A 14,652-nucleotide genomic window follows, 5' to 3' on the forward strand; every position below is an offset into this window, starting at 1 on the left:
GCCTCTGCTATACCTTCTCTGATGTAAGGAGAATGTCTTACTTGCACTATAGTGATGATATTATATCATGCCATTCAACTACAATCTCAGCTCTATGAGGACAGGGATCATATCTGAGCTAAACTTTTACATCTTCTGAACATAGGACTTTCATCAAAGTTTTCTGAATTGAATTATTAGACTGGTAATAGAAGAGAGCTAAAAGACAACTTTCAGATAGGCAAATTTTCCCACAGCCTAGCATTGGAGCCAGAAACTTAACTTTATAATGTTCTTACTTTTGGACACTGCTTTTCAAATCTTTTTGAATTGTGTTTTATTAAGAGTTTGTATTAACTTTCTTTATGTTCAAGATATAATTTTTTAAAAGGTCCCTCCCCTCCGAAACCAATCACCTAAAATTGAAAGCACAGGCAAAGGGACTTTTTCTCTTTTTAAAAGTTTTCACTGAATATTCCAATTGTATCAGCTTTAAAATAAAAAGTACAACTCATGTTAAACAAAACATGTTTAAGAAACTTCATGTTATCACATTAAACTCATTTTCTTCATAACTGGCATGGTTGTCATCCTTCAAAGAGAGCTTTACCAATTCAGCAATTTTGGGTTGAACAAGTCAAAAATACTTTTCAAATTTTTAGGAAACCTAGTATGAAAGGTGTATGTTTCCAGGTTATCCGAATCTGGAGCAGTTGAACTAATGGAATTCAAATTTCCCAAGAAAACTCTGGCTCAAAACTAATTCAAAATACCTAACATTTTAGTTCCAAAGCAACCTTCTGAGGATAGAATTTTATTTTAAAGTGACTCCTCTCTCCCCAAATCTCCTCTTTTCAGAGAGGGCAGCAGCACAGGCACACTAGGGAAAGCACTGTAGCCAAGAAGCCAGTAGCTTTGCTTCCATGTCATAAGATGACCTTGGGGGAGTTACTCCTTCAGAGCCTCAGCCTCAGTGCATGAGGTGGAGGGCAAGTGAGATATAATTTCTTCAGTCCTTCCAACTCTATATTACAATAGTCTTCAGATCTATTTCCAGATTCTTTTCTATTGAATGATTTGGGTTGGACCTGTGCTTTCACCAGTGCAGGAGCTTCCTGGTGAGTACATTCCCTCTACCAATGCAAAACAGGAGCTCAGATGCTCAAATTCTTTAGAACATGACAAGTGATGGCAAGAGGACCAGAGTTGGGGCCAGGAAGTAAGACACAGAGCACTACAGAGATATAAATGAGGATGAGGAGGGGAATCAGGATGCCATTTCTTACTAAAGTCTTGTGTTTTTCCCCTCAAATGTATCCTCATTACATTGAATACTGAAATTTAGTATTTGACATTTGTAAATTTTTTAAAAAACTAGTATATAAAAGTGAAAGAAAGCTTTATTTTAAAATATTTACATTTTTCTAACAGCATGGACAATATTACAACCCATGGAAAACCATTAAGCAGATCAAACATTCAATTTTAGATTTTTAATGAAAATGGGGCTACTCACAGGGGGAAAGGGTGAGTGTCCTTCCCTTGCCGTGAAACCCCTTCATGGAGTAGAAAAGCTTTCTAGGGGTCTGTCTGAATATGGTGGAAATTCTGCACATGGGACAAGGTAAAAGATCTTCTGCTTTGCTTTCTCACATGTTGGAATGAGAGGTTGTTCTACAGCAGGAGGGAGAACAAGGATTTTAAGGCAAAGGTTTGTAAAAAGTATGCTCAATTAAGATTCTCACTCTTTAAGAGCTTCTCCCCACCCACCAGGCCAGTTCAGATCTTCACATTACCCCCTGAAGAAGAGCCATCTTACCGCGCCATCCTGACTTTGCTATGAAGCAATAACCATATATCCATACCCAAATTACAAATGCCTGTCACTAATTTGGATCCAATCACTTTAAGGAGAATGAGTTACACCTGCAAGGCTCGAATCCCATCTCTAACATCTGCTAGGTGTGTGACCAGACTGAGTTTCTATGTTGCCTTGGAGATTTCCTCCTTGTGTGGCCTGGGGAAGTCCCTCATCCATAAAATGCAGGAGGCAGCACTTACCAGGTCTGGGGTCCCTGGCAGCCCTGAGCTGATGGTCCTAGCAATGACTCCTGAGGCTGGCAATACTAAAGGCAATAATATTTGCCACCCTCAGGCCTTCTTCACAGGACTGTTTCAAGGGAAGCACTTGGTAAATCAAAGTGTTACCTAAGTGTGAATTATCATCACGCAAACTTATGCAGAAAAGGCAATAATTAACATCATGTGGGATTTTTCCACAATACCCTGGATAAGACTAAAAATCAAGGCACAACACAAACATACTGACCTCCTCTCGAAAAATTTTTGCTGTCCTTTCCAAATGATCAGTTTTCTTCTGGGACTTCATTATGCTAATTTAACAAAAAGCAAAATGAGAAGTTTACTACATCTGTCCTTTAGAAAAGCAAGGAGTAAAATTAGCATGCATAGTAAGGCAATTCAGAAAGATACCAGGGAGCATGTGGAATCTTATGAAATAACTAATCAATATGCCTAGAGACCAATGCAGAGTAAATCATCTTCAGCTTATCATACCCAACATATGACTGATCTCGACAATATGAGGAGCCTACTGGGACAGTGATGCCAAACTAAAGGAAGTATCACCAGCCTCCAAGATCACGGAACATGCAGGACATACCAGCTCCTGGTGAAATGACGCCAGTCTTTGGACATCCGTGGTGACAATGCAGCCTGAAGGCAGAATATTCCAGTAGAGCCTCTCAATAACGGTGGTATCACAAAAGCACGAGCCATGATACAACAGAGCAGAGGCTAGAATACTCCTGAAAGTCTAAACAGTCTAAAAAGATGAAAGGAGGCAAAAGCAGGTTATTCTATTGGCTGTTGTCCCTAAACGCTAATAAATATAAACGAGTGGTTCTTTGACATTAATCCCCATAGAGATAATGAGTTTTTAACAGGGGTTATTGGCCTTAGGTCTAGGAACATCAAATAAATATTCTGATAACTATATTTTGATATAATTGGCTTCCTCTGCAATCCTATGAACTTTATGCATTTAGAAACAGTATGCAGAGAAGGGGTCCACCAGATTAAGAGGAGTCCAGGACATAACAAAAGGCTAAGAACTCCTTTAAGAAAATTAACAAGTATTAGCACAGTGCCTGGCACTAGAGACAAAGACAAAAAAATAACCAAAAAATAATCCTTCCTCTTGTTGGGAGAGCCAACATAGAATAATGGTGAACATTTTTTTTTAAAACCCTTAACTTCTGTGTATTGACTTATAGGTGGAAGATTGGTAAGGGTAGGCAATGGGGGTCAAGTGACTTGCCCAGGGTCATACAGCTAGGAAGTGTCTGAGGCTGGATTTGAACCTAGGACCTCCTGTCTTATGGTGAACATTTTTAAGACTGAGGTTTGCAAAGCACTTTCCATGTATTATTTTGTTCTCACAACAACTCTGTAAGGTAGGTTCTGTTACTATCTTCACTGGACAGATATGGAAACTAAGACTGAAAGAGCTCAAGGGACTTGCCCAGGGTGCCAATGCTACTATGTGCCGGAAGAAGGATTTGAACTCAGGTCTTCCTGATTCCAAGGGAGACACTGTATTCACTGTGACAGCTAGCTGTCTCATACAAGGGAGTGTTGCTTGAGCTAAATCTTGAAAAGATGAGAAGCCTTGGAAAGATGAGAGATGAGCAGAAAAGACTGGGAAGATAGGGAGGGTTCAAATAACAAAAGGCTTTACAAGTCAACCCAGGAATTTATGTTGTATCCTAGAGGTCATAAGGGGCATTGGAATTTGCCAAGTAGGAGTGGTAAGATCCATGTAGTGATGGCAGCTGAAAGGAGGATGGACTGGAATGGGGAGACTAGAAGGCAGATCACGAGAAGACACTGCAGCTGGGAGATGATGAAGACCTGGACCATGGTGGTAGCAGCATCACTGGAGAGATGCTAAAGAGGTGAAATAGATAGGAAGTAAGAGACAGGGAGGAGGCCAGGATGGCTCCTAGGATGGGAGCCTTTGGGACTAGGAGGAGGGCAGTGCCCTTAAGAGTAATAGGAAAATTCAAATGAGGCAAATGTTTCAGGGGAAATTAATGAGTTCTGTTTCAGCCATGTTGAGTTTGAGGTGACTATACGACATCCAGTTTGAAATGTGCAAGAGGCAGCTAAAGAATAATCCAGCACTTATGCTCTGTTCTCTGAATCTGAGGGTCCATGGTGCACATGATCCTGGATTTAATGGTAGAAGGGCCACCTAGGTTACTTTCCCCATTTTACAAAAGAGGGGAACTAAATACCCCAAAATAAAGTGATCCCCCCCCAACTCCAAGATCACTCTGTAAAGGGCAGAAGAGGATTTGAACCCAGGTACTCTTATGCCAGAGTCAGAGTAGTTTCCATTTCAAGAAATTGCAGAAAAAGTTTATTTCAGAGTTTTTTCTTCCAAGCTATATCCCAACACATGGTAAAGTACAAATTCTCTAGCATGAAAACAACAGGTAGTTTCCCTAATCCCCACCTCTTTGCTGAGTCCTGTTTTAAAGCAGAGGAAGCTCTAGTTTAGAAAGCAGGTGATACAAGTTCTGAGAGGTCCTCCTCTTCTTGTACAGAGGAGGTCTGAATCTCTATGCCAAAGACTGAATTTGAACCACCTGACGTCTTCACCTCACGAAATCAAAAGAATGAATGAAATGTATATTCTAAGCCCTCCAGGATAATATTAAAAGCTTTTTAGAAATCCAGCTGAACTTTCTGTGAGAATATAAAATCAGAGTATCATGCTTACTATTAATAAAAAAATTCATACTGGGTGAATATTTACATTCTCACTTCATGTTTTGCTTGTTCAATTATAATCTCGTAAGAAAAAAGTCATCCACATTAACATACTTTTAGACACAGGAATCTGTTTCTTGTTATTGATTTCAATATGTGAAATAATTAAGAAGAAATTCATTCCTTTTTCTTTTAATAAATTATGAAAATATGGGAATTGGTTATAAAATGATTAAACACTTTAAGAAGTAAAAAGCCTGAAACAAAACCCCCTAGTATTCTAATGAGAGATATGGGCTGAAATTCATTTTTTTAATCTAAGTGATTTTAAAACTAAATGTACTGTACTTGAATTTCATTAAGGACCCACAGGATGAAGATCCAATGAGACCCACAATTGGCGAACAGAAAGTCAACACTTCTTGTCATGTACTACTTGGGTGATATTGGGTCAGGCACATAAGTTCTTTAGGCCTCAGTTTCCTCATCAGTAAAATGAAGGGATGAAACTAGATGAACTCCAAGTTCCTTTCCAACTATGAATTTATTATCCTATGAATCTCTTTAAAAGAGATTGTATGAAAACAAAATCCATCTATCAATAGGCAGTTTTTACACACTATGGCCTGGACATTGAGCAGAAAAGCAAAAACAGTCTCATCCTCAAAGAGCTTCCATTTGATAGGGTAGCCAAATGTCTATAAAAAGGTACATGTAGGATATGGATTGGGATGGCACTCATGGCTGAAGACCCTTTTAGTTTCAAAAGCTAAATGGATAAAAATATTTTTTTAATGCCAAAAGAATTGTGAAGGACTTGCTTGTCTCCTACCAAAGGCTTATGAAGCAATAGTACAAATAGGACTTTCTCTATTTTACAGATTGCCTAAGACTCTCAGAGGTTAAGGGATCTCCTTGTGCTTAAGGCTTGTGTCTGGGGTGAGATTTAAAGCCAGGCTCCCAGAATCTAGGTTCTAGCCACATCAGGCTGTTGTCTCATATAAAATGCCTATTGTTCAAACTAGGGCATCCAAAGGATGGGCAATAACTCAGTGCAGTGATGATGAACCTATGACATGTGTGCCAAAAAGGGTACACTGTGGGCACACCTGCTGTTGCCTACCAGTTCATTACTAGAAAGTCAGAGGGACTCGGGGTAGAGCTGTTCCCCTCCCCCTCTCCATGTACCTGAGGATAATCCTCACTTCATCCATCCCTCTGCCCAGCAGCCCAATAGGAGCGCTTCCTCCCTCCTCTGTCTGGGGTAAGGGGGAAGGGAGGAGAAACAAAGTGGGGGTGTGGCACTCGGTCTCAGTGGGATGGGTGTGGGGCATGGCACATGGTCTCTGGGGCAGGCAGGCACAGCATTTGGTCAGGAGGGTGGGGTGGGGGTGGGGCCTGGTACTCTGTCTCTGAAAGGTTTGCTATTACTGACTTAGTATATCATCATAGGAAAGAATGAACTCAGAACTGACTAGGAAGAAGAGCAGTAAAAATGAGGGAAACTTAGTATACTCTTAAGAGTAGTATAGTTGATAGAAAGGCAGCCTTGGAACCAAAAGACATGGGTTCAAGTCTTACCCCTCAACCATATATGTGATAGTCATTTTCTACACCAAAGGTCCATTCCCTAGCCCTATTTTTATTTACTTACATATATATATTAAAATATGTATATATGTATATATGTGTGTGAGCATATATATATATATACACACATATACATATCCACATGTTAATTAAAACACACATAAACAAAACACATACCAATGAAACAATGTAGCTGTTACCATACTAAACTGTTCCCTTGTAGAGGAGAAAGCTGGGAAGAAGAGCCCCCTTAAAAACCCCAAATGTTTGGGGCAGCCAGGTAGCTCAGTGGATAGAGCACCAGGCCTGGGTTGGGAGGTCCTGCGATCAAATTTGACCTCAGACACTTTCCAGTTGTGTGACCCTGGGCAAGTCACTTGACCCCCACTGCCCAGCCCTTGTGGCTCTTCTGCCTTGAAACGGACACTTGGTACCAATTCTAAACCAGAAGGTCAGGGTTTAAATACCACCAATGCTTATCCTACTGATACTGTATCACCATGAATCTCATTATACTTGGGAAGCAACAGTTGGCTGCAATTGCCTCTCCCTTCTCCTAGTCTGTGCCCCAGCTACTCCTTCTCCCACTCTTTTGCTTTTGCTTCATTTCTTTCATTTTCTCTTCTCTGAATTTTCTTCATTCATTTCATGAAACCTGTGCTAGCACACAAAACGTCAGGCTAACTGTATTTTTGTTTTTGCTTTATGCCAACTGATGAGATGAGAGAGAACTGCTACATAGTCAATAGTTAAAATACCATTCTCAATATTTTAACTAATTGTTACTAAAATTAATTATCTGTACAATGGAAATTCAGGTGATGATTAAGTTGTTTAATGTTCTACTCAAATGAATGGGAAACAAAGAAATGTTCACTTTAATTTTAAAGCTGCTTTGCTTTTTTAATTCTAAAATCAGTTTCATTACAAATATGGCTATTAACAACAGCACCATCTACTGGTAAGTCAAATGCATTTGCCAAATTGCTTGTTTTTCTTTAAAATGTCATGGCTTTTTTTAAGCTTAGTTTTCTAAAGCTCCTATTCCAACTTTTAGGCCATTACATTTTTTATTAATATTCAGAATCTTTGGGCAAGGTATCACAGCTTTTATAAGTTTATGCCAATGCTTGGCACATTATAGATGTGCAAAAAACTTTATACTTTTCAAAAATGTTACAAAATGATTATTTTATCATTTAATAGGATGTTCAATGCAAAGATTTGCTCCTCCATCATCAATTAGTTTATAATCAGCTTAGTTTTAAAAGCAACATTACCCTCAAATCTGAATTATTCTTTTTACAAAAATGGAATATTATGAAATAACATGTTCTAGTTGATTTGAGTTGAAATTTAGTCTCAGATGGACTGAACTTATTTGAGTTCAATTTGAGTTCAAATCCAACTACACAACCTTGGGCCAATCACTTAGCTGTCAGTTTTCACATCTTTAAAATGAAGATAATAAAACCAGTGGCCACCCTCCACCCCAGGTCGTTGTGAAGATAAATGAAGTATATCTATATAAAGGTTAGCTCTCCACAGTGATCATCATCATCATTATTAAAAGAGAACAGTAAAACCAGATTCCATGACAAAAGCACTGCTCTGGGGCTAGAGGATCTGGGTTCAAATCCTGCCACTTGGTATTTACTATTGATGCGACCTGGGTCAAGTCCCTGAACTTCCTCTGGCCTAAGATTGCTCATCTATAAAAGGAGGAAGTTGGACTAGTCCTTCCAGTCCACAATGCTGCTGTAGATAATCCATTAGTCACTGTGGAGCTATTAGAACAGCTTCCTAATCAGTTTCCCTTTTTCTAATCTCTCCTCTCCATGATCCATTCTCTAGCTCAGTGGTTCCCAAACTTTTTTGGCCTACCACCCCCTTTCCAGAAAAAATATTACTCAGCGCCCCCTGGAAATTATGAAACTATTTATTGAACTCAGAATAGAATGTAATACAAAAAAAGCGTGGCCATCACCGGTCCCCTGGATCGCTGCAGCACCCACCAGGGGCAGTAGCGCCCACTTTGGGAATCATGGCTCTAGCTAGTTATTAATGTACTCTTCCTTCCAAAGTAATCAGATCTGGCCCCAGTGCCAAAAAGTTTCAGGGGCTGTCCTTATTCAAGACAATAGGCAAAGACTTCATGCTCTGCAGGCTCCAGGTCCAAGCTCCCTTTCCATGACTCGTTCACATTATCGCCCTTCAGAAAGACTGTGTTTAGCCAAAGGACTATGTGGCTCCCTGATCTCAACAGCTCATCTTTGACCTCAGAATCTAAAGGGTTACCAGACCTGGGGTGCCATCTAGTCCAAACCCAGCCCTCCCCCACAGGACCAGGGGGCATCTACCCTTTGCTGGAAGACATCCAGTGGGGAGAAGCAGGCAATCACTAATTACAGGGTAAAGGGAAGCCCTTTACTCTCCAGGTCATTGTCCCTGTTGCTTACTGAAATGTGGGGCCAAGAATGAAACTCAGCCTCTACGATGTCTCGTGGGAGAGTGGGAAGAAACAGTCTCAAATAGATAAAAATCTGAGACTCCTCTTTTGACCCCTTTTATGATCCACACCTTTTCTTATTAGAAAACAATATAGTCTTACTGGAAAGCTTTAAGTTCTTAGCAAACCAGTAGTCAAGAGGTTAACATTCTCTCCTTGGACAGAAATGCAGCTGCTTGACAAGCCAAGGTCGAAACCTTAGTTTAGCAGGGGCATTTTGCCCCTGAGAAAAGTATTCCTAGACTTGGCTTGCTGAAATCAGGTAGCTGAAAGTCCAGCCTAGTTCTTATCTTCACCTTGAAGTTTCTGGAGCCTCTTTGTATTGTCTAAGTTGAAAATGCAATTCTGTGCAGCTGTAAAACTCTCTCTGTTCTTCTGGGTGAAAGGAATTTTGAATTTTCATATATAATAAACTTGTGACTCAATGGCACTTCAAAGAAGCAGCCATGAGCTAACAGAAAGTTCTCTTTCCTATCAACTAAGCTGTCCTTATCAGATTATGAGATGATAAATAGATTTCAACAGGAGAGGCAGAGGACAGTGAAATTAATGTCTCCCTAGTGGAGGCAGGGACCAGCCTCTCTGAACTCAGCCTAAGATTACAGATGCCTCTTTGTTCATTGTGTTGTCCCCTGTCGTCCCAGATCTTTTCCAAATGGCCTGCTAAATATACAACCATGTTTCCTTCATCTTGTACTTTTGAAAACAGATTTATTTCTAACCTAGGTAAAAATGTGTATTTATTTCTTAAATTTCTCCTTAAGAACACAGATGTAGTCAGATAGGATCTTAGAGATTATGGATGCTGGAGTCAGGAAAATTAGTGTTCCAATTCTGTCTCGGATACTAGCTGTGGGACTGTAGCAAGCTGCTTAATCTCTGTGCCTTGCTTTCCTCAGATGTAAACAAAGGAGTTAGAAGGATGTCCTTTAAGTCCAGTTCTAAATCTCTGATCCTAGGAGCTCCCCCATTTTGCAGAATTGAGGCTGACCATTAAAGCAACTGCCCAAAGGCCGACTCCAGGAATGAAATGGCATATGTGGATTTTTTTTAAACAAGGTCCTCTGGCTCCAGTCTATGCTCTTTCCACTTACAGGAGATCTGGCTCATTGTTGAGACTGTCAAGACCTTTGTGGAGATTTACATCATACAATTTATTAGCCATCCCTCTAAGCTTTGTGTCATGTGAAAATGTGACAATTTATAGCTTTATTCAAGTCATTTACAAAAATGACAAAAGATAGAATCTTTGGGTAACCTCACAGGAGACCACCTTCCAAGGTGAAAACTAAACCATTAATGGTTTGATCAATTTCTGGGCTCTGGCTATTTAAAAACCTTTGAAGACACTTACTATTTAGCCTACATTTCTCCAACTTGGCCACAAGAAAAGCTTGAGAAAATCTGTCAGATACTTTGGTAAAATCTAGGTAAATTGTATTTATAGCATTCTCCTTATCCAACAGATTAAGAAATCCTGTCAAAAAAATTAAGGCTAGAAAGGCTAGAAAGATGTTTTAATATGTTTTAGTCCTGCCAAGATTTTTGGTTCATGGCATAGGTGGAAGGGAATGAAAAGAAAACTTAACTGAAAACTAATTAAAATCAAATAATTTTGTCAGGGACAGAAACTTAGTTCACTGGCCTGTAGTCCATAGACTATTCTTTTGAAAATTGGAATATCTGCCCTTTTTTTTAGGATCATGGTACCATTCACATTCTCCAAGATCTTTCAAAATGATCTTTATTCCTAGAAAACACTGCCTTCCCAACTCTGATGCTGTCTTTCTTCAAGGTCCTGTCTATCCAAGAACTCATTCAAGATTGCCCTGTGGGAAAATTTCAATTTCTGCCCCAGTCCCTATCCCCCAAAACCTTCCTTCTTTACTCTGACTGCCTGGCCAGAACCAGTCACCACCCACCTGGGCTGCTTGACTATTCATGACTTAGCTGAAGTGGAAGCCACTAACTATTCTTTTCAGTGAAATGGAAAACCATAATACAAGTCGCTGCTTCTTAAATTCCTTTTTGTTCTCCCACATATATAGAAATAATTTCTTTCACTTATTTTTACTGTTTAATATCTAATTTTCAAAGCTGTCCAGTGTATCTGATTCTTTCTGATATTTCTTTGGCTCTCTTCTGTGCACTTTAAGAAATTCTTCAATACAATTGCTCTGTCTTGTTTTATTCTTCCATTTTTTGAGGGAAACTCTATTCCCAGCTTCCTTTTCCTCTTCCCAATTGAAAAAAAAAAAGATCTTGTGACAAGTTTGTACAACCAAGTAAAGCATGTTCCTACACTGTCTGTGTCTTACATTGTATATTGCCTTTTTCATTTTGAATTAATTGACTGTCAGTAAGCAGAAAGCATGGTCTATCATGGGTCCTCTGGAATAGTGTTGTGGTTCCATAGGCCAGTGATTAAAGCAGAGAAAGAAATTCTCAGTATGAACACTTCTACCACTGATACAAGTGAGCAACTCCTCTGAAATTTGGTCTTAGAATACTGTGTAGGGATGTTGGAAGATGAAGTTACTTACCCATGGTTGCCGAGCTTCTATGTCAGATGGAGGATTCTATGTCAGATGGAGGACTTCAATCTAGGTCTTCCTGAATCCAGGTTAGTCCTCCATCCCCTATACCACAGTTATAAAATTAACTACTGAGGTTTTAATTTAAAGAGTATTCGTGAATTGATCAAAAAGATGCTAATTTCCAAACAAGCACAAAACTTAAGTCCCAGCAAGTCTAAAATAGCAAGCAATGACTGACACTTAAGCAGCATAAGAATTTGCAGCTAGGTGTGGCAGTGGATAGATCACCTGGCCTCTGTGGAGTCAGGAAGACCTGAATTCAAATATGGCCTCAAACACTTACTAGCTGGGTGACCCTGAACAAGTCATCTCACCCTGTTTGCAGATGAGTTTCCTCATCTGTAAAACGAATTAGAGAAGGAAATGACTAACTATTCTAGGATCTTTGCCAAGAAAACCCCAAATGGAGTGATGAGAAGTGGATAAGACCGAAAAACGAGAACAACAAAAAATATGCAGTACATGCTAGGTCCAGATTAGTGAATTAGCTCTGGTGTTAATAAAAATAAGACCCAATTCCCACAACAATCTTGAAATGCTTAGCACTATTTTGACAGATTCTCATAAAATGGATTGTAGATGTCAAGTAGCAAGGACTCATTTTGTTCAACCTCATTTTATAGATATAGAAACTGAGGCCTGAAGATGTAAAGGTATTTTTTACCTGAAGTCCCAAAGATACAACAAAAATGGGCCCTGAACCTCCTTGATCTTCTGACTTCAAACCCACTGCTCTTTCCACCACAGCATCCTCTGGCTTAATAGATAACAACCCCTCTCAATAATATTTTTATTACAAGCAAATCATGGCCTGCTTATGCTAAAAAATTTTTGCGGAGTTATCAATGAGGAGCTGAACCTTTGCTCATGCTAAAAATAAAAGAGCATATGTATATTAAGATCCCAATGAATTCAAATTACCCATTGCTAATTGGAAAGGCAACTTGTCTCAAAATCCAAAAATTAACTTTTTCTTATTGTTAGTTTATTTTCCCTCTAGGGACAGGTAAAAATCTCACAACTCCTTAGAACAGCTCTAAGTCTTGAAACAGCTTTGGGAAGGTCGGCAAAGCTTGTTTCATGTTAAGCTAAAGTTTTGTTTTACTGACTGAGTGGGTCTTACCAAAGAAGGAAGCTCTATAGAAGCAGAATAAGCAGAACCACCATTGGGATTTTGTACCTTGGACTTCATCTCCCAGAATTCTTTCCTCATCCCAAATTCCTTTCCTCATCCTAAAATCCCTTTCCCCTTTTGGTTTTCATGGGTCTTTACTATGTTATTGTTTATGGAATTGCGTAAGTTCCTCTCTCACTCTCTCTTCCACATGAGCTCCCTCTTGACTCTAGTCTTTTTAGGTTCCCTTCTGCTTCAAGTTAATTTTTAATAAATATTATTAAATATAATACTTGGAGTATTTTTGGATATTAATTTTTTTAATCTACACAGCCAAGGATAGTGAAATGATGAAAGCAGCATGGGCAATGAGAAAAGCCCATGGGTGTCTAGGCCTCATTCCCATGGTCAGAATTATACAGTGGCTACTGGGTCAGCATACCAAAAAGATCATAAAAAAAGGGAAAGGACCTACTTTGTGCACCTTTTATAGTGGCAAAGAATTGGAAATTTGAGGGGTGTCCATCCACTGCAGGATGGCTGAATAAATTGTGGTATATGTTGGTGATGGAATACTATGCTATATGATAAGCAGGAAGATTTTAGAAAAAGCTGGAAAGAGCTACATGAATTGATGCAGAGTGAAAGAAGCAGAACCAGGAAAACATTATATACAATAACAGCAATATTGTTCTATGCCCAACTGAAAGATTTAGCTATTTTCAGCAATACAACGATCTAGGACAGTTCTGAAGGATTTATGACAAGGAATGCTATCCACCTCCAGGGAAAGAACTCTCCGAATCATGAAAATCAAAGCATGCTATCTTTCACGTTAGTTTATTTATGGTTTTATTTTGAAGTTTTGATTTTATATGAGTATTCTCTTACAACAATGACCAATATGTAAGTATGTTTTACATGATTATACTTGTACCATTCAGATTAAATTGCGTAACATTCTCTGAGAGTGGGAAGGGGAGAGAGAGAGAGAGGGAAGGAGGGAAGGACACAATTTGAATCTTACATTTCAGAAAACTTATTACATGTAATTGGGAAAACAAAATATCTTTGAATAAAAAAATAAAGTGACAAGAAGTCTGAGTGCTTTTAAAAAACTGCCTATTGTCTTGAGATCACTGTTTGCTTTTCTTTTTTAAAATTCTTACTTTCTGAAATCTTTGTATCAATTCTAAGACAGAAGGGCTAGGCAATGTGGGTAAGTGACTTAGGCCACACTTGTACCTCCCATCTCCAAATCTGGCTCTCAAACCATTCTGTCACCTGGCTGGTCCCCTATGCTTGTTTCTTAAGGGCAGAAGGTCTGGCTCACAATCACCTGGACACCTTTTTAAGGGATTCGGGGTCCTACATCTTAGTCTCGAGGTGGCAAAGCTCGCAGCTCCTTGGGCCGTGAAAGGATGAGGTGTCCAAGGCAGGCCGGTCATGTGGGTCAAGGGCAGACACGGACCCCATAGATACGGAGTCGAAGGGGGCGTTGCCCCTGACACATACCGACAGCACACAATCACCCAGGACCTCTCAGTCCTGCTGTATGCAGAGGCTCCCAAGGAGTGCTCCTGGAATTAAAGGCTCGTGGTATTCAGGGATTGGTGTTCTCGCCGCGGGAGGGCCCTGAAAGCTGGGAAGAGAACCTGGGGGCCGGAAAACGAAGAGCCACAAAATCAAGGTCACTGGTGGCGCCTCCGTGGTAGCCAAAGGATGGACGGCGAGCGTTCTCACTCAGAGGAGAGGGGGAACAACCGCCTGACAGTTGGGGTGAGACCCAGGTCCACCATGGAGCCCCTCAGCCTGGGCTCAGCCGCTTCACTTACCTTCCGTGGGAACGGAGGTAGGAGAATGTTCTCAACCTCCACTTCTTCCGCCTCCGAGGATGTGAAAGAAGTGGCTGGAGGAAATTGGCCGGCACATGCGCCGCGCAGGACGTAGCTACGAACGCCAAATCCTAATGACTAAGTATTACTGAGGGCGGAGGACGTTGATTGGCTTGATTCTAGGATAGGGGCGGGACTTCCTTCCTCGTGCTTCCTCCTCAAGCCCAAATA

General features: G+C 40.1%; 1 protein-coding gene across 1 annotated transcript in view; it reads right to left on the bottom strand.

The window, feature by feature from the left end:
• OXNAD1 (oxidoreductase NAD binding domain containing 1) overlaps nt 1-14,457 on the bottom strand; it is a 53,291-nt gene extending 38,834 nt beyond the window's left edge. Inside the window, exons 1-4 of the mRNA XM_044677954.1 lie at nt 14,422-14,457; nt 11,419-11,514; nt 2,663-2,824; nt 2,309-2,372 (exon numbers count right to left, since the gene is read on the bottom strand). Coding sequence (XP_044533889.1) covers nt 2,309-2,372; nt 2,663-2,778 — 180 coding nt within the window. The 5' untranslated portion in view covers nt 2,779-2,824; nt 11,419-11,514; nt 14,422-14,457. The remainder of the gene's footprint in view (nt 1-2,308; nt 2,373-2,662; nt 2,825-11,418; nt 11,515-14,421) is intronic.
• Nucleotides 14,458-14,652: the final 195 nt, after the last annotated feature.

Source organism: Gracilinanus agilis, chromosome 5 (assembly GCF_016433145.1).
Source record: "Gracilinanus agilis isolate LMUSP501 chromosome 5, AgileGrace, whole genome shotgun sequence".
In the NCBI taxonomy this organism is placed as follows: domain Eukaryota; kingdom Metazoa; phylum Chordata; class Mammalia; order Didelphimorphia; family Didelphidae; genus Gracilinanus; species Gracilinanus agilis.